Genomic DNA, 18,410 nt, shown 5'->3' with positions numbered 1-18,410 from the left:
TGCCCTCCGCATGTCTTCCTCTTAGCTCATCATGGTTCCCATTCCTTAAGAGTAGATGAAGGTCTTTGTTCCTGGAACCTGCTGCTGCAGTCTGCCTTGTGTGGGTCAGAGGGCCAGGGCTTGGACCTGAGCTTCCCTGAATCTTGGTGGGCCTAGGGAGGAAAGCCAGAGGCTCCCAGACTCCACAGAGTATCAACTATTTCACAGGCATTGCCAGAAGTGCTCCTGGAAGTGTTGTCAGCCCTCCCCAAGTGGTTTTCAGTTTGCTCTGGAGGCTGGGGTCCTGGGGATAGAGGGGGTGGGCTACCCAGCCTGCAAGACTCACAGGCTCCCTCCCTCTCCCACAGAGTTATGTCATGCTCAGACCAGCAGAGGGCTCCATGAGGATTTATAGAAGATGCCCCGCCTCTTGGCGCCTCTGGTGCTGCTTCCAGCCTGGCTCCTGATGGTCGCCTGCAGCCCACACTCCCTGAGGATTGGTAAGTGTAGCCCAGCCATTGCCCTAGGAATCCATGGGGAGACCTGCGTGCCGCACGTGCAGGCCTTGTGGAAGGCTGCTGGACTCTCTGCTTCTCTCTTCCTAGGGTTTGGCTGGAGCAGAGGTGGATGTTTTGGAGGTGGTGGTAGGGATGGGAACAGGCTGATGTCTCTGATCTGGTCAACCTGCTGAGCTTCCCCAGTGACAAGCAGAAGGATGCTGATAACTACCAGTTACAGTTCATGACGATTAGTGACTCAGGAAGGAGGGCGAGGATGGCCATGGGGATTGCAAATCTAGGGCTGGAGATAAGGGAAGAGGTCACCTCTCTTTCTCCTCTGATCAGTTAGAGAATAATCCTGGAGAGTGTGTGTGCTGTGTCTACAGCAGTTTGGACAAAGCCAGGAGTCTTCTTGATGACTGTTTCAGTTAGCTTTTCTGTTGTTGGGACCCAAATCCCCAACAAGCACAATTTAGAGGCTTATTTGGGCTCCTAGTTTCAGAGGTTCAGTCCATGGTTGGCCAGCCCCAAGGCCATCATGGCAGCAGGGTATGGCAGAGGAAAAGCTGTGTAGCTTATGGCAATCTCGAAGCAAAGACAGAGAGAAGAGAGTGGGGTGGAGAGAGAGAGAGAGAGGAAGGGAGGAAAGAAAGAATGGACACGGGGCAGACATAGTTTTTCCCTGTCACACCTCCAATGACCACCTCCCCCAGCCACACCCCACCTGCCTTCAGTTACCCCCCAGGGAGTCCATTCAAATGTTTTATCCACTGATGAGATTAGAGCTCTGATTCAGTTACTTCACCACTGAACATTTCTGCATTGACAGCACATGCACTTTTCCTAGGGCACATTCTGTAGCCAAACTATAACAGCAACCCTGGGCTGGCTGCTTGAGAGGGTTCGTGACTTGCTGTCTGCTGGCCATGGCCAGGAAGGCCAGAGTCACTTCATTCTCTCCATGTCCTTGCTGCTTGGGCACACCACTGGAGGCGTAGGCAGCAGGGCAGCCACCTGAGCCATCCTCTCCTGCCAGGACTGAATGAGGCTGGTCAACCGCAGGCCAAGGCACTCCAGCTTCTGAGTCCTGGGGACTCATTATTGGCTGCAAGGGCACACCATAGCCCAACCTGGCAGTCAGTGCGGTCATCAGAGGGCCTGGCCCAGGGAAACTGTGAGGTCAGGACAGATGGCAGGGTGTTGGGATCACGGTGTCTGTGTGTGCATAAGGGGTGGGGGTCAGAGTGAGGGGGCATAGCATGGAGAAGTCCAGCTCACAAAAAGACCTGTCCAGCAGCAGGACCCCAGGGGTCAAATGCCAGGTGAGTTGTCCAGACAGATGACCATAGAGGCTCCTTCCCAGGCTGGCATGGGGAGAGAGTGGGTGCTCTGAACAAGGCAGAATCTGGATTCTAAACCTGAAGCTAAAATGGTTTTAGTCCATCTTATAATAAAGGTGACTTGACAGCGAATCCAGGAAAATGCCTTAAAAGTCCAGAATTTCTCCAATTTGCTGTCAGGACTGGCCCTAAGGGACCAGCTTGTGGTGTGATCAGGAGGCTCCCACAGGGGCTAGGCAGGCTAGCAGCTGGGATCCTGGCCATGCCAGGCAGCACACCTGGTATCCTGTGAGAATATTTCTCCAGGCTTCTGTAGTGGTACTGATTGAAACCAGAAATGCGGACAAGCAACTCAATACTCCCTTCTTTCTCCCCTGGAGTCCCTATGCTGGTTGTGCTTAACAAAACAAAACAAAACAAAACAGGAATTAAAAACAAAATTTTCCTTTCCTCTTCTTCATTCATTTCTATAGAACCATCAAAACTTAATTTAATTCTGCTTAGTAGCAATGCAAAAATGGTTCCTATCCTTAAGATACTTAATTTATAAGATGCCCACGGTTATTCAGTGTTTGCCGCAAGGGTTTCTACCCCTCTATGGGGGCAGATGCAGCGGTAATCCATCGTTTCCATTTGCCACTAGTGGGAAGTGGAAGGGAATCGAGCCAGAATCTGGAGCCTCTGTCCTCCTCCGCTCCCCTGACACTTGTTCTCCTGGAGGGAAGCAAAAAGTGGAGGCGACAGATCCCTTTCTTGGCGGCTACGCTGACAACAGAGGACTTTGAAGGGACCCTGAATACTCTTGTCCAGCTGTCAAAGCTCTGCCAGCCCTCGGTTTGGTTCATGCCAGGCCACTTCCAGTGATTTCCAGCCAGAGGCCCCGCTGGCTGGCAAGGTCAACCCAGGCCCAATCTCCTGCAGAGGCCAGGAAGCAGAGTTGAGCCAACAAAGAGAAAGTAAAGAAAAGAAAAACCCAAACAATAATGCCAGGGCCAGTTTCCCCATCTCCATGGTTATCCTAGAAGCATTTTTAAAAGTCTCTGATCCTTAGGGATGCAGAGGTACTAATTACATGCACTCCAGAGGGGGAGAGAAGTAGGTCAAGAAGCCATCGTATCTGCTCCACCGCAGGCGGCCTCACGTGCAGAGGGACTTGAGAGGTGGGTGGGAAAGGGACTGAAGGGGCTGCTGCTCCTCCTGCCCTCTCAGGGCCCCCTGCTCCCAGCTTTTGAGTTCTTCTAGGTTTTCTCCAGCTCCCCAGACCCAGAACAGATGGCTGTCAGAAGAGGGCTGCCCTGAAGGAACCTGGGATCGGAGATAAATTGTCCAGCCCTCTCTTCCCGCAGCCCCACTTGTCGCTGGTGACAATATGGATGTTTGGAAAGAGGCGGCCAAACCCATTACCCTGCCTGTGATGGCTGTTTTTCATTCACGGGAGGCTTGGGGTGGGAGACACGGCCAAATTGTCTATTACATTGTCTGATGTTTACCCTCAGATGAGGTTTTGGGTAAAAGAAAGGGATTTTTATTTATGGCTGTGAGGCTGCCCGCATAAATTCCCCACACTCCCGCACATATGTCAGCCCCCTTCAGCCATCCATCTTCCCAGAGTGTTGTTTTGATTTTGCTTCCATCCCTCTGGGTCCTCTGAGTGGTGACCGTGGATCCCCAAGGTATAAATGTCCCTGGAAGGCCCCAGCCGTGTCTGCAGCCCTCCACCATCTAAAGGGATCACGGCCATGATATCATAGAGCTGTGAAGGTGGCGAGGCTCCCAGGAAGCAGGCCAGAAGGGGAAGTTGTTAGCTGAGGTCTCACAGTCAGCTGTGGCTTGGCCGGGAGATCCCTCCCGGTGCCCTTGGCTCCGAGCGTTCTCCATGTCCTATTCGCCGCACACCAGCCAGCTCCCTTAGCCATCTTCAACAGTTTGTAAAACTTATTTCCTCTTCAAGGTTTTTCTAATCTATTCTGGAAGTTTTTCAGACTTTAGCCAGTCCTGTCCTTGCCCTTAACATGTTAGGTACTCGATGAGTCTGTTGGCTGATGATCTTGGGGCTTTCTGCCTGCTTCTTGTTATTCCTCCCCACCCCATCTTGTAGCCACACCCACATGTACCATCAGGTGTGCTCCAGGCTGCTCATGCTCTGGCCCTGCCACCAGAGTTCCTCCTCCACTCCATCCTCTGCCTAGAGAGCATCTCCATCAGCCTCCTCTTCCTCCCCTTCTTCCTCTTCTGTTATCATTTCCATAGGCTTGTCCTCTGCAAGTCCTTTCCCAGTATCTCCCTGTCTTCCCAGGGAGAATTCCTCTTTTCCTATTATTGTCCCATTGCCCTGGTACACACATCTGTTCCTAGGCTCATAGCATTGTATTCTAATTACCACAGCATTTCCCATCAGACTGTGACTCCATTGGAAGGCAACCACCTAACACAAGGCGTGGCACATGACGTGTGCAAACATTTGACTCCAACTCACTGAGTGTGGTGGATGAACCCAGGGCCTTTGCAAGACCTGGTTTCCCAATAACATGTTTAGGTCCTTTGCTTTCTTCTGCTCTTGCCTGCAGTTAGAGGTGGACTTGTGGGCAGATGTAGAAGAGAAAGCAGAGGAGAAAATACTTCTATCCATGTTACATGAAAGATGAAATAGGACTTGGCTGAAGATCCTGATTGGGTTCCACTGAAGGTTTTAGCTACAACAACGTGTACATTGACCTGGGTGTGGTGGCACATGCCCATAATCCCAGTACTTGGGAAGCTGAGACAGGAGGATCACAGATTCGAGGCCAGCCTCAACAACCAAGCAAGACCCTGCTTCAAAATAAAAAATAAAATAGGGCTGGGGGTGGGTGGGTGGGGTTGTAGCTCAGTGGCAGAATGCCCCTGGGTTCCATCCTCAGTACTTAAGTAAGTAAATAAATAAATAAACATCACAGATTGAATTATTCATCCATTAATTTCCTCAACAAATATTTATTTAATGTAAGATGCCAAGCACTGAGATACTAAGTAACAATAGTCAAAATAATCACTCACACTTGGAAAGGCCTAACTTTCTTCTGGAAACCAGGCAAGATATTTCTTATATCTCAGTCAATCTTCATGCTGGAATTAATGATCCTGTGTTACAGATAAAGAAACAGATTCAGAGAGTTTAAAGGAGTCATCACCCAGGTACTGGAGTGCAAACCTTTCTGCCTTCAAAGTTGTCTCTGCTCTGTGTGGCTGGTGGTACCTGGAGACATTTGGGATCTCCTTCTATCATCTGAGTCACCTGAAGTAGATTGTGTTATGTTTGGTAAAGAAATTGGAAGATGAAATCGTTACTGCTAAATAGAGTCACCTCTTGCTTTTCGTTGACTTTTTTTTTTTTTTTTTTTTTTTTGGTACTAGGGATTGAATCCAGGGTCGTTCTGCTTCCAACCTACATTCCCAGTCCCTTTAATTTTTTATTTATTTGGAAACAGGATCTTGCTAAGTTACTGTGGATCTTACTAAATTGCTGAGCATGACCTCAAACCTGTGATTCTTCCTATTTCAACTTCCCAAGAACTGGGATTATAGGCTTGTGACCCACAGCAGGCTTCTTTGATGTTTTTACCTCCAAATAATTTTTTTTTTTGGTGGTACTGGGGTTCCTGGAAGCCCTTCTACCTCCGGGCCACACTCCCAGACCCCTTTTTTAAAATTTATTTGGAAACAGGGTCTCTTTGGCTACGAACCTGCACGATCCTCCTGTCTCCGCCTCCCAAGCGCGGGGATTACAAGCGTGCGCCACCACGCCCGGCTCCTCCAAATAATTTTCTAGGGGCACAAAATCCAGTCAATGTTGATGGAAGAGGAAACTGAGGCTGGGGGACGTCAGAGGCTCAGTGTTGGGTAGGGGAAGTCCTGTTCAGATGGGCGTCAGCAGACACACTTGCAGGTTATCTCAGCAGTTGAATCTCTTTTTTGTTTAAGGTTTCCCTGAGTGGTGAAGCAGCAGAGCCCTGAATTTATTTGACACTCTCCCTTGCTAAGACCCCCAAGCACTTTACAACTGCAATTTTTTACTTGGTTCCTTCAATGAGCTCCAGTCCTTTGCAGAGAATGTTCAACATAGGCCATTCAAATATTATAAAGACGAAACTAATAGGAGAATCGGAGGAGACCAAAGGGAAGAATAAAAACCACCGTTCTCCTTCTGCTGTGTATTAAATATGATATACCGAAAATCAAATATACCAAAAGAATTATTTGCCTTGTAGAGGCTTCACCACGGGGTTTTTGAGTAGTGGGCTCTGCTAATAAAGTTACCATGTGATTTGATTTATGAAATTTTGATCAGCACGTAACTTCTCAGCTTGGTTCTAAATTGAGTCATCTGTATAGACAGTCAATTGGTCTTTCACATTAGTGACAAATAGGAATTGATGGCTTTCTCCTTCATCTGTCACCTAGAAAGGGAATATAGAAAGAGTTCTGGGACATCAATCTCTCCCCTGGTCATGTTTGGGGGTTTGTGCCTGTGTTATTTATGCTATACCCCCCGCCTGGTGGGGGGAGCTTAGCACAGTGCCTGGCCTACAGCAGTAGGCTTAGTCACCGCTTGGTAAATGAGTTATCTATGGCAGGGTTTGAATCTTGAGCTGACCTTTCAGTTTCCAAATATCTCTTCTACTGGAAATTGGTCGATGCTCAAGAATGCCAGCTGATTTATTGTTAGCCCATGGGATATTTAGGAGAACAAATATTTTGCCCCTTACAAAAAAGGGTGCATGTGTGTGTGTGAGTGTATCTGGCCACGCCTGTTCCTGTGTAAGGCTGTCTCTCCTCTGCTCCTTGCTCCACCCCCCCTCCACCACCTTTGTGGATGGACCAGGGGGTCTTGGCTGTGGACAGGCCCAGCCCAGCACGCTGTGTGTTGTGATCCGTCTTTACTCGATTTGGGGCACCACACAGGATGCTTCTCAGTCTTTCCAGAACCGGTGAGAGCTCCAGCCTCAGGTTGTCATCTTTTATGTTGAGAGGTTAGAGATGAATTAGACTTAGAGACTCTATTTCACAGATGAGAAGAACTGGGCACCCCAAAGGTGGAATGAACTTTGGGTATCCCAAAATTCATTGGGGACATCCTCTTTGGTGGTATGGAGATTCCTGCTTCCCCGCTGCCTAGTGAGCTGGGGGCCGTGGTTTGCGTTGTATGGTGTGTCCTTACACATATGTCAATTCAGATTCCCCAACCACCTGCCAGGCAGGTGGAGACAAACCTGTTGTGGAGTGGAGCCTGAAGAGCTCAGGCCTTGTAAACTGCCCAAGCGCATAAGGAGGTAAGTGGTCATGTCAAAGGGGATGAACCCAACAGAATCTGAGACGGCTGTGCTGGCAGAGTCCTGAATAGCCTGTTGACAATACATGCATGATGGGCGACTTCCGCAAGTCAAAGAGAACAGGTGTGTAGCCACTGGTGTGCATTTGTGTTAGAATGGTCTGGTTTCCCCAGGCTTTTGTTTTGTCCCCCAGTGAATGTTAGGGCCTGGTGGCATTCACTTCCCTATCGGATGCTGCAGGTTCACCCCTGCCTGGTGGGGTGACTGGTGGGCCTGCCTGGCAGCCTGGGTTGAGCAGAGATTGGGTACTGGGAGAAGCAGAATGATGGTGATTTGTCAGGATTTCAAGGTCCTATCTCCAGCTCTGTGGCATGCTTTGCAAAGTCTTAGGGTGTGGAGTGACTCATTTGCTAGCTGTATTTTGGGGGAAGGGGGCGGGAATGTGGAAATTATGGAGCGAGATTTTTCTTCCATGTAAAATAAAAATGTTTACCAGGAAGATGAAATAGGCTCTTTTGGATTCCAGAGCCTCCAGAGCTAGAGGCGGCCGCAGATAGGTTAGACAGGGATTTCAGCGTCAGCTATGAGGCTAGACCTGTTACCTCCAAGACGCCTTCCAGTCCGGGACTTTGTGTTGTATTTTAGCCTTTAGTCTCCTATATACTCTCACAGGGAGATATGACAGTATCACTGTGTCCCCGTTAATCATTAACAAGAGCTTCAACTGAGGCACGCATCTGTCCAGTTAAGTTCGTGACCCCATTTGGCTCCGCTTGCTTGGACAAGCCAGGTGAGGCACGATGCCCTACTGGTCCCTGTGTTTTGTTGGCATAGCCTTAGCCTGCCACATGCTTCTCTTCTCTGTGGACACTGGCGGGGGCGTTGGAGGAGCACAGGCGTGATGGAAGCTGTTGCTCGCCCTTGGGCGAGGGCCTGTGTGAGCCGAGTGGGCGGGACTCGCTTCTGCGCGCCGGCAGAGCCAGGGCATCCCATGCAGCACAGCTGCAGCAAGGCCTGTGGTCATGCTTTGCTCTCATTAGTCTGGCTACGCAGGCTCATTCCTCACGGGCTTCCCGGGGGGTGGGTGGGGCACATGGGTGCCAGGAGGCCTTCCCTGTCTGACTGGTGTGTTTCCTTCTACGTAGCTGAATTATAGTGCCCCTCAACTTCTGGTGGGCAAAGCTGGGGAGGCCCATTAAGCTCACCCTGAGGAGGAGCACTGTGGAGAGAGCCCAGGCTAATCAGGGCTCAGCGGTGCACACATTAGCACGCACCATCTCTAGCCAGGCAGACAGTGCTCCTGGCAGGTCCCAAGAGGTGCCACTGGTGAGTCTGATGCCCAGCTCTGGGTCACTTGGCATTGAGACTCTGCTAGTGTGACCCATTTCAGAAGAGAGGTGCTCTGCTCTGAACTTCCACCCCAGGTTTAGGCTGAACCTCCACCCAGGTTTAAGCTCCCCTTCCTCCCCCCAGGGAGGAAATCAGTGTGATGGAGCAACTGGTAATCTGGGCAGCCCATAAGCATGCCCCTCCTATGTCTCCCTCTTAGTCCTTTCTGCCCTGATTCTCCCAGGTGTCTTGAATAGCAATTTCACAGTGATTGGGGCCTAGAGAGCAAGGGGAAAATGGATTCTGATGTGTTACAGGGTAGTACTGGGGCTAGCTCCTGGAATGTTCAGCATTGTGTAGAGGTTATCCCAGTGCATGGGCTCTGGAGCCAGACTGGTTGGGAATCTGAGTTCCACGCTTTACCAGTTAGTTGCATGACTTTGGGCAGGGACTCAATTTCTTAATGCCTCGATGTCTTCATTGGTAACATGGGATCATAGCCCCTTGTAGGAAGCACGTAAGACAGTGTCAGGTGTGTCGTGGATGCAGTGCAGGTAGCTTCTCTTCTTCATAGCACCAGTGGGTCGCCTTTGCCTGGGAAGTTTTCCTGCCAGCGCCCCTGCCTCTCTCTTGTGTGGTTACTTTGCATTCTCAAAATGGCCACAAAAATGACAGTTTTAAAATGTCAAAATGTCAGTTAGATCCTCTCAGCCCTCTGCATTGGCCCGGGACTGACTTCTCATCAGAAGGGAGGACACACCCGCTCTGTGCTGTTACGTTTAGTTTCATTTTTTTACTCCCCTGTGTCTTGTGCACCACATATCAGCCCTGGCCCCACTGGCTTCTTTGCTTCTTCCCCCACACAAAACGTGCTTCGCACCCGCTCTTCCTCTGCCTAGAGCACTCTGGATATCTGTGGGTCACTTGCTGCCTGCGGGTCATACTCTGACCATCCTGGACCCCCTTCCCTGAGGCCAGCCCTTGCTGTCTTTCCCTCTGATTTTTTTCTGTGATGCTGATCACTGTCTGACACAATGGTCCTATTTTGTTCTTTAAATCTGAGTTCTTGCCTGGCGTGGTGGTGCATGCATATAATCTCCGTGCTTGGGAGGCAGAGACAGGAGGATCGCGCAGGTTTGAAGCCAGCCTTGCTGGCTTATGAGACCCTGTTTCTGAATAAAAATATATAAAAAAACGGGTGTCTGGGAGTGAAGCCCAGAAGTAGAAGGGTTTCCAGGAACCCCAGTACCACCAGAAAAAAAAATCTGAGTCCTCCCATGAGGAAAAATGCTTTGTTTTGTCCTCTGCTGTTTCCCCACCATGTAAAACAGTACCTAATGTGCAGTAGACGCTCAGTAAATATCTGCTTCATGAATGAATAAATGCTGTGGTCCCAGGGGAGGCCCCAAGAGATCTTTAAAACCAAAGCCCTTGGAAGACACAGAGTGCCGGTCTCGCCTGGCTTGGATGCGTCTCTCCACAAACATCCCTTGCTGAGAACAGTGCAGTGAGGCGGTTGGCTACCCAGGCCCTGTTCTCTGATCCCTGCAGCCAAGCCTAGGCCCTGAGGCTAGCCTTGCTCCTATTCTAGGAAGCCCGAGCCAGTCATTAGGTGACTCAGCTTCAACATGAGTCCTGGCTGCGGATCTTACTTTCTCTCCAAACCCAGGCTGTTGGTTCATCATCTGTGCTCTCTGTGGGCCTTGAGGTGCCCAAGTCTGTCCTGTCATTGCATCTGAGACCTCATTTTGATATCTGACTGTGCCCAAACTCCCCTGGGTATATAGTCAGGACTTTTAAAAAAAATTTTGTCCAGAGGCCTGCACTGGACCCAGAACCCCAGGCGGTCCTGCTTCTGGCCTTTCCTGACATTGCTGTGGCTACTGGGGCTTGTCACTTGCCAAGAGCACTTACTAATTATACCTATCTGTTTGTTCTTAGGTTTACTAAATCTACAAGGCAGGAGGGACCCCAGCATTACCCAATCCATCTGTTAATAGTGATGACCACCTATTTTTCTTTCTGCCAAGCCCACATCTGGCTCTTGGTGCCGACTGTCCTAGCCCTGCCTTTCCCTCAGTGCCATACAGAGTGCTGTGGCACCCTTCCCTGTGACAGCACCTCTGAGACCTAAAACTGTCATTTACTGTCCCCAGCACCTTCTTTCTCCCAGAGACCCATCCTTGGGGCCTTGGATTGTCCCTTACATCTCTGTGCTCAGATTCCATGTATCATCCTGGGCAGCCTCCTCTGAACAGGTTCCTTTCTCTCCTTTCTATGTAGAGCATCACCCCAGGCTAGGCAGATACCCTCTTCACCTGTTTCTAACCCACCGTAGGCATCTGCTCCAGAATAGTAAGCATGCAGTCTCCAAGTACAGAGTTTCTTGTTGGACCCATTTCTACCTGACCCTTGCCGCCCAGTCTTTGGGTTTAAGAAAGCAAATATAGCGCTCAGCTTGCATCTGTCAATGCAGCCCCCCTCCCCTGGCTCCCCACAGGTTGAGCTTTGCTCTCAAAACCCAGGGCCGAGGCTGCTTCTTGAGAAGCCAGGCGGAGCCTCTAAAGACACCTGTGTTAAGGGACTAGGTGCTAGGGAGCACCTTAAGTTGAGCCACCTTTGTGGCTCCCGTCAAGCCACACCTTTGCTAGCCTTTCTAGCAAAGCACAGAGTGACATAGGCCAGGAAGGGAATGCCACTTTTCCAGCAGTACTCCTAAATTTCCCCCAGTGGCAGGAATCTAACAACATGAGACTTTGAGCTTTTGGCTCACAGATGAAAGAACAGGGATTTTCTCGGAGATGACAGAAAAGAGAGGCTTGTCGCCCCAGGGGCTTCTGCAGGAAGCTGTGTTAAGGAGCTCCTCCAAGGAGACACCAGCCACCAGCCTGTGTTGGAGCAGGGTTGCTATGGATGTGCCAGACCTCTGGGCAGCCACCCAGAATTCTCAGGTCAGTGGCTCAGAGAAGAGGTAAAACTTTGCAAAGCCTATGGATAAGGAATTCTTGCACTTCCTGGAGCTGTTGGGATTTCCGAAATGAAAGGGACTTTCTTCTGGGGATGGCAGTTGAATGTTAATATCCCCTTTGGAGACAATTTGGAAAACCTAGAATTCTGAAGGAATTAAGGTTCTTAAATGGCAATCAGTGGGGTTGGTGGAGATGAAATGGGGTATGCACGAGTGAAATTGGCTGTGCACTGCCCCCTCTGGAGAGTTCCCTTTAGTTAATCAGCCTCTTCTCCAGCTGTCACAGGAATGACGCCCCAGGTAGCCAGGTGGCCCTTGGCAGGGTACCAGGGCAGGGAAGTCAGAGCCACCATCTCCTGGGGACTTGCTGTCACTGGCCTGTAGGTATGGGCTGGGTGGAGCTCCCTGCTGAGTCTTGAGTGGCGTCTGTCTTCCCCTAAAGCCACGAATGGTCACCTGGGAAGGCTCAGAGCTTATGTTCATATCTTCATATCCCAGGCATCCTGGGACAAATCTGGCTTTAGATTTAAAATTCAGATGTCTGAGTCTGGTTTACTCGCCATGCACCTTTAGGCAGACAACTTAAGCTTTCTCATACTCAGTTTCCCAGATGTAAACAAGATAACAAGCTTCTCACGATGCTGTCTTCATTGAGAGGTATATACTGGAGCTATAGGATGGGCTGTGCACAGTGTGGCGCATAGAGACATACTTAGCAACTATTAGTTCCTGCCCTTTTGCTTCTTTTCAAACACTTTGCTTGACAGTGACTGTAAACACTGCCCTTGGGGGAGCAGGGTGGCATGGGCTTCAGTGACACACAGACCTGGAGTCGAAATGTAGTTGCTGTGTGTGATCTTGAGCAAATTCAGTGATTTGTCCTCTACTGTCTGGTGTGAAATGGGGATGATAATACTCACCACCTCTGATTGCTGAGGCTTCCGTGAGAGCCAACATATGAAAAATGAGCAGCAAAAGGCTCGGCAGTCATCGAAAGTCAATAAATAATAGCTGTTATCAGCTGTGCCACCGTGATTGCTACAACTATAGTTTTCTATTGCTGCCATAACAAATTACTGCAAATTTAGCAGTTTAAAGAAGACAAATTTATTATCTCAGTCTGTAGTCCAGAGTCTTACTGAGCTAAAACTAAGATGCTCTACTTACTCTTCCCAGGGGCTCCAGGGAGAGTTCCTTCCTGCTTACCAGTCGTGGGTTGGTAGAATTCACTTCCTTGTGGCTTTAGGACCAGGGTCTCCCTTTTCTTGCTGCTGGCCATAAGCTGAGAGCCAGTCCCAGCTTCTAATCTTCTGAGCCCGTGGCTCCGGCTCTCTTCCTCCATATCCAAAGCCAGCCATGGCAGGTCGAGTCACTCTGTAACCTTTAAGCCCCTTGGCCTCAGTTAGGATAGGTTCTCTGGTTTTAAGGCCTTATGGGATTAGATGGAGCCTTCTAGGATAATCCAGGATCATCTCCCCATTTCCAGCTTAGTCTGCAAAGTCCCCTTGCTGTGGGCTGTAACACATTCTGGGGGGCTGGGGTTTAGGATATACATGCATTTGGGGCCATTATTCTGCTGTGCAGAACTCCTCTGTGTGGAAGGCCTCTGAGGTAGAAGGGAGTGCTACTCACAAGCCTTCTTGGGAGCAGTGCCTGATGCATGGGACCCTGCCCTTTTAGATGACCCCAGCCTGCTCTTGTTTCAAATTGCCTGACTCTTGCTTCCATTGTCCATTTTACATGAGAACCAGGTATCCCAGAGCTCCAAAGCCCATGAGTGTCCTGGATAGGTGGAGGGCGCCACGCTCCTAGGACTGAGATTGCGCTAGCAGGCAAGAGACAGCTGGGAAGGGGCTGTGTAACAGGAAGTACTTTATCACAGTGATTTAATAATCTCCTTGCTTCTAACATGTCAGGGCACCAACGGAGGAGCTTGCAAGCTGAATGTTATCTGAGGCTGTCACGTGGGCTCTGCTGGGCTCAGCTCAGAGTGATGTGTTTATTTCCTGCCACTGGGCCTGGGGAGAATAATGTCCCCTGGTGTCCCGGCAGACTCTTACTCTACCTGTCAGCCTTCCAGTGGGGCCAGAGCCACTTGTTCTTCACGAAGTAACTGCTAGGAGCAAGGAGTTGGGAGGCCAGGGGTTGGGAGTGGTCCAGACTCTTCCTCTGACCCTGGAACTTTTTTAGTTTAATTTTTATTTTTTAGTACTGGGGATTGAACCCAGGGGGCATTTTGTCTCTGGGGTATACCCTATTCCAATTTTTAATTTTGAAACAGGGTCTCACTAAGTTGCTAAAGCTGGCCTGGAACCTGCAATCCTTCTGTCTCAGCCTCTCATCTTGAACTTATTTAATAGGTAAAGGGCCCTGTTCTGCATTAGGCTTTTTGGAAATACAAGAAAATAGAGTATCTTGTTGGTGCATGTTCTAAATATGAAAGCAACCAGAAGGCATTAAGTGCTTACGTTCTGTCCCAAGAGTTAAACAGTTAATAACTGGATGTCCAGAGTCTATGGGGACTGTGTGTGTGTGTGTGTGTGTGTGTGTGTGTGTGTGTGTGTGTTGCTTGCTAGGGATTGAACTCAGAGGCATTCTACCTCTGAGCTTTACCCCCAGTCCTATTTTATTTTTTATTTTGAAACAAACTGGGTTTCTGTAAATTGTTGAGGGCCTTGCTAAGTTGCTGAGGCTGACCTGTGATCCTCCTGTCTCAGCCTCCCAAGTGCTAGGATTATAATCACGAGCCACAGGTCCAGCAAGCTGTCACATTTTGATTCCTTCTTGGTCCCTCACTGGTATTTCTTCTCTGCCATCCAGGGTGGCATGAATGGTGGGCAGGCTATCACTTTCAAAGGTGTGTCGCGGGAGAGGGAGGCTCCATGATCATCACTTTCTGTAAAGGACGTATTTGAACTTTCACAACAGCCTCCAGAGGTGGTTTCATAGTGTCTGGTAGTTGGTGTGTGAACTGAAGCATGGAGGAGCGAGGTCACCCAGGCGAAGCACGAGGGCCCTGGATTGCATCAGATGGCTTAGGTGCCAACACTGGGCGCTGTTCCTTGTGCTAGGTGGCTCCTGATATCCCCCTACCCCCTCCATGTGCAGCCCTGAAGCATGTGGATCTGGAGGTGCCAGGGGAAGGCAGTATCATCAGGACCTGACCTAGACCAGTGCGACGCTGGGATTCTTTAGAGAAGGAGAAGATAGACCCGGCATGGCAGACCCCCATGCCCTGACTCTGCAGAGTTCTATTTCAGATGAGAGAGAGAGAAAGACAGAGAGAGACAGACAGAGAGAGAGAGAGACAGACAGACAGACAGACAGACAGACAGACAGACAGACATTCAAAATTGAACCCCAGGACCAGTGCTGAAGGCACCTTTAGGCTAAAGATAAAAGATAAGAGCAGAGTGTGCAGTGCTTGGCGGGGCTGAGGCTGTGTTCTGGCTTTATTTATGGCTGCTTATTTATTAGATTCCAAATGATGTTTAACCAGGAATCATATGGCAGTGATCTTTGATTACTTATACAGTTAATGGCTGAACATATATTATTATTGCCATGCATTTAGCCCTGCTAAATGTACCCGTTGCGTCTCTCTGTGAAGCCACCAGGGAAAGGGCCAGGAGAATGGATAAGAGGCTGGATAATAAACCTCCTGAAGGAGGTTTATTAAAAGGGCCCATCCTTGGAAGTTGAGAGAGTAGGGGTGAGAGTGGAAAGAATCCCCTAGAAGTGAAAGAAGAGCTTGAGGTTAGAGTTGGGGCTTTTTAGAGCCTGAAATACCAAGCCTGGTAGTAATAGCAACATTTATGGAGTATTTCTTGTGTCAGGCATGATGCTGAAAGCTGTTTAAGATGACTTAAGCCTACCCCCTCCTCCTTCACTTTCCAGATGAGAAGGCCGAAGCTCTGAGAAGTTAAGTAACGTACCCAAGGTCACACAGCCAGTAGAAGGCTGACTCTACCTGCCTCTAGAGCCCAGGCCCCCTTGTGCTGCCCTGCCTTAACTCAAAGCCAGCGTTCTTCTTGTTTTTGGCTGAAGCTTCACTTTTTGAGCAAACAGCCCATAAACAGAATGGAAAGCTGGCTGTCCTGAGCCTGAGGACGAGGGTGAAGAAGGGAGCTGTTGGCTCCCCTGTTCTCTCCTGAGGAGCTGTCAGTGGTTCCTGGGGGTGCTTGAGGTAAACTTGGGGCAGGCCACTTGGGGTGGGTCGGGGACTACCAGCTCAGTGGCTGAAGGGTTCCCAGCAGTGGGGGCTTGGAACCATCACATCTCTGCATGGTCCATGTGTGCCTTTGTTTTCAGCATCCTTCATTCCCATCTGTACCCCATGGATATGCATTCTGTCCTCTAAACACGCTGGAGGCCCCAGGACCTTCCTGTCCCTCAGAGTGCCAGGCTTTGCTCCATGCCTGGAATAGTCATCTTTTCCTTGCTGGCTGGTAGAATTTTGAGGAGGAGCTACTCAGGGCTGAACCCAGGGCTGTTCTACCTCTAAGCCACATTTCCATCCCTTTTTTTTATTTTGAAATAGAGTCTCTCTAAGTTGCTGGGGATCTCAGTGAGTTGCTGAGGGTGGCCTCAAACCTAAGATCTTCCTGTCTTAGCCTCTGAAGTACTGGGATCATAGGTATGTGCCACCACACCTGTTGGCTGGCAGAATTTTATTCATCGTTCAAGGCCTAGCTTATAGGTGACCTCCTCCTCCAAGAAGGCCTCTGTGCTGCTCCTTCCTCTCCTTACTCAATTGACCCCGCCCTCCCTGCTGCCCCTGTGCCATGGTTTGTGCAGCCCTCCCTCAGCCTTGCTCTGTCAGGGCAAAGACCATGTTTTAGCACCTCACTCCTCACCCTGGCCTTGCTCACAGTAGGCATGCAGGGCTAGGGCAGTGTGGCCTCTCTAGCCCACCATGAGGGTCATGGCCAATGCTCCTGTACCACAGGCAGGTGAGTAAGAGAAAAGCATCATCGATCATTTAATCAGAGTCCCGCGGGGCATGGGGGCTTGGAAAGGGTGATCCAGCGGCCCAGGGAAAATTGTCTGATCGTATACTTAGGTTCAGTGAAGAATGGACAGTGGGTAGAAAGGTGACGGAAAAAAAAAAGAGTGCAACCTTTTGGTCATAGACTGAGAGGACCCCGCAAGGCCTGCAGTTCAGAAATCTCTTGCCTTTCTGTGGGTGTCCTTCCTTCTAGGGATGGGGAAGGACCCCTCTGGAATGAGGGGCTTCAAGAAGGAAGGGAAGAGGGAGAGGGTGACATTTCTAGGCTTTATGGCTTGCTTTAGAGGATAGGAAATCAAGTTACCATGATCCACTTTTGGGGGAGAGGAATTCTGGCTTCTGCAACACATTTTGGGAATGAAAGAGGGACAGGATACAAAAGAAACAGAGGAAGTTTATGAGATCTGCCACTGAGACTCTTTGAATCTTTTTGAGTTCAAAGTCTCTAACATGCCAAGGAGCCATGCTTTGGTGTATCTTATCCTGAGCCTAGACAGTGTTCAGCAACCTTGGTTGAATGAATGTATGAAGGACTTGTTCTTGGGGCTGCCGTGGAAGAGGTTTGTGTTCCATTAGGGGCCACATACCCGCTGGCTTTGAAAATGGAGACACTGAATGGGACAAGAGATAGGGACCAAATGAGTTCATTGGCCCAGCCTGAAATAGAACCATAAAGAGCCTGGGTTGTTCTGGTGGTGTGGGATGGGGAAGGAAGATGTTAACTAGCTGTTTAGTCTGTGGAAGGAGGAGAGGAGATTGTACCTGAGGACCAGAGGAAGGGTTCTGGACTCCCTTCCAGTGCCCCTCTCCTCCTGGTGACACCAGCATTGAGTCTGGCCTTTCCAGATATAGCCAAATACACGGTGTGAGTACTTGACCTTTAGGAGGATTGCATGTGCTTGGCCCAGCATGACAGGGCCCCTGGGCCACCTGGCTCTGATGTCCACTCCCACCCATGAGCACCACCTGCAGCAGGGTGTCCTGGCCCCATGTTCTCACCCTTTCACCTTATCCCTCTGTGCCGTCTCTGACACACAGCTAGTGGCTGTCTGGGGTTTGGCCAGAAGCCCAGGGACTTGAAAGCAGGTCCTGTGACAGTTGCAGAGGGCTGTGGAGGGGCTTGGGGAAGGGGCCGGGAGGGGAGCACTAGAAGAGGGGCCCAGCCTTTGTGACCTGCTGCATTTGCCGTGGTCCCCTCTCCAGGCCTCAGTCTTGCCTGGCTGTGGTCCCACCCAGCCTGGGAGTTGGGTGTCCCTGTCGTCCTTTCCCGCTGTTGCTTTCATTGCTTCCTTTTGCCCCTCCATGTATTTACTTCCACCCAGGTGCAGATGATCCCCTGATTAAGTGCCATTTGGCTCCTGTTGGCTCTGTTTTATAGACACGGCCAGCGAGGCCTGGAGGCCAAGGCCTGGTTTTGGAGAGGGAGGGTAATGAGAACAGGGAGCGGTGGCGGCCTGCTTAGATTGGATTTTAATAAAGTTTCTAGCGAACCTAAATCATCCTGGTCACAGACGGCCCGGCAACGATGGAGGGCATGCCTGGGTCAGCCCAGGGCCGCTTCCCTAGGCTGGGGACCTGCGGAACTGGGGCTGGGGGATAGAGGTGGGGAGTCCAGAGGGGAGGAAGCTCCTGCCTCCAGCCTAGGCTCTACTCATGATGATGGTGAGGGCAGGGCTATCAGAGTGCTGGAGGCAGAGGCTCCAGAGGCTCTCGGAGGGAAGCCTGATGCTTGCGCTTCGGGCAGCTGTTAATTAGTTGCAGATGATGAGATAATTCATAAAAATTAGCAGCGATTTCCTTCATTGTGTTAATATGGCCAGGCAATAAAACTGCTGTTAAGGATGACTTTTCTCTGCATCAAGGAGCAGGGTGTCAGGGCAAAAAACAGCCCTCCACAGGGAGGGGGGGGACAAGATCTGGGGAGAGAATGACAGGGGGAGCGATTTTCTAGCTTTGGCTGGAGTCATCAGAAAGGAG

General features: G+C 50.2%; 1 protein-coding gene across 1 annotated transcript in view; it reads left to right on the top strand.

Moving 5' to 3' along the window:
* Nucleotides 1-397: 397 nt before the first annotated feature.
* GRIK4 (glutamate ionotropic receptor kainate type subunit 4) overlaps nucleotides 398-18,410 on the top strand; it is a gene marked incomplete at both ends in the record, with an annotated part of 288,755 nt that continues 270,742 nt past the window's right edge. The window contains one exon of the mRNA XM_080705143.1: nucleotides 398-479. Coding sequence (XP_080561269.1) covers nucleotides 398-479 — 82 coding nt within the window. The remainder of the gene's footprint in view (nucleotides 480-18,410) is intronic.

The sequence above is a fragment of the Muscardinus avellanarius genome (assembly GCF_963383645.1).
Source record: "Muscardinus avellanarius genome assembly, chromosome: 1".
NCBI classification, from domain to species: domain Eukaryota; kingdom Metazoa; phylum Chordata; class Mammalia; order Rodentia; family Gliridae; genus Muscardinus; species Muscardinus avellanarius.
Note: the sequence above shows the minus strand (reverse complement) of the source record. Positions and strands in the feature narration are given on the sequence as shown.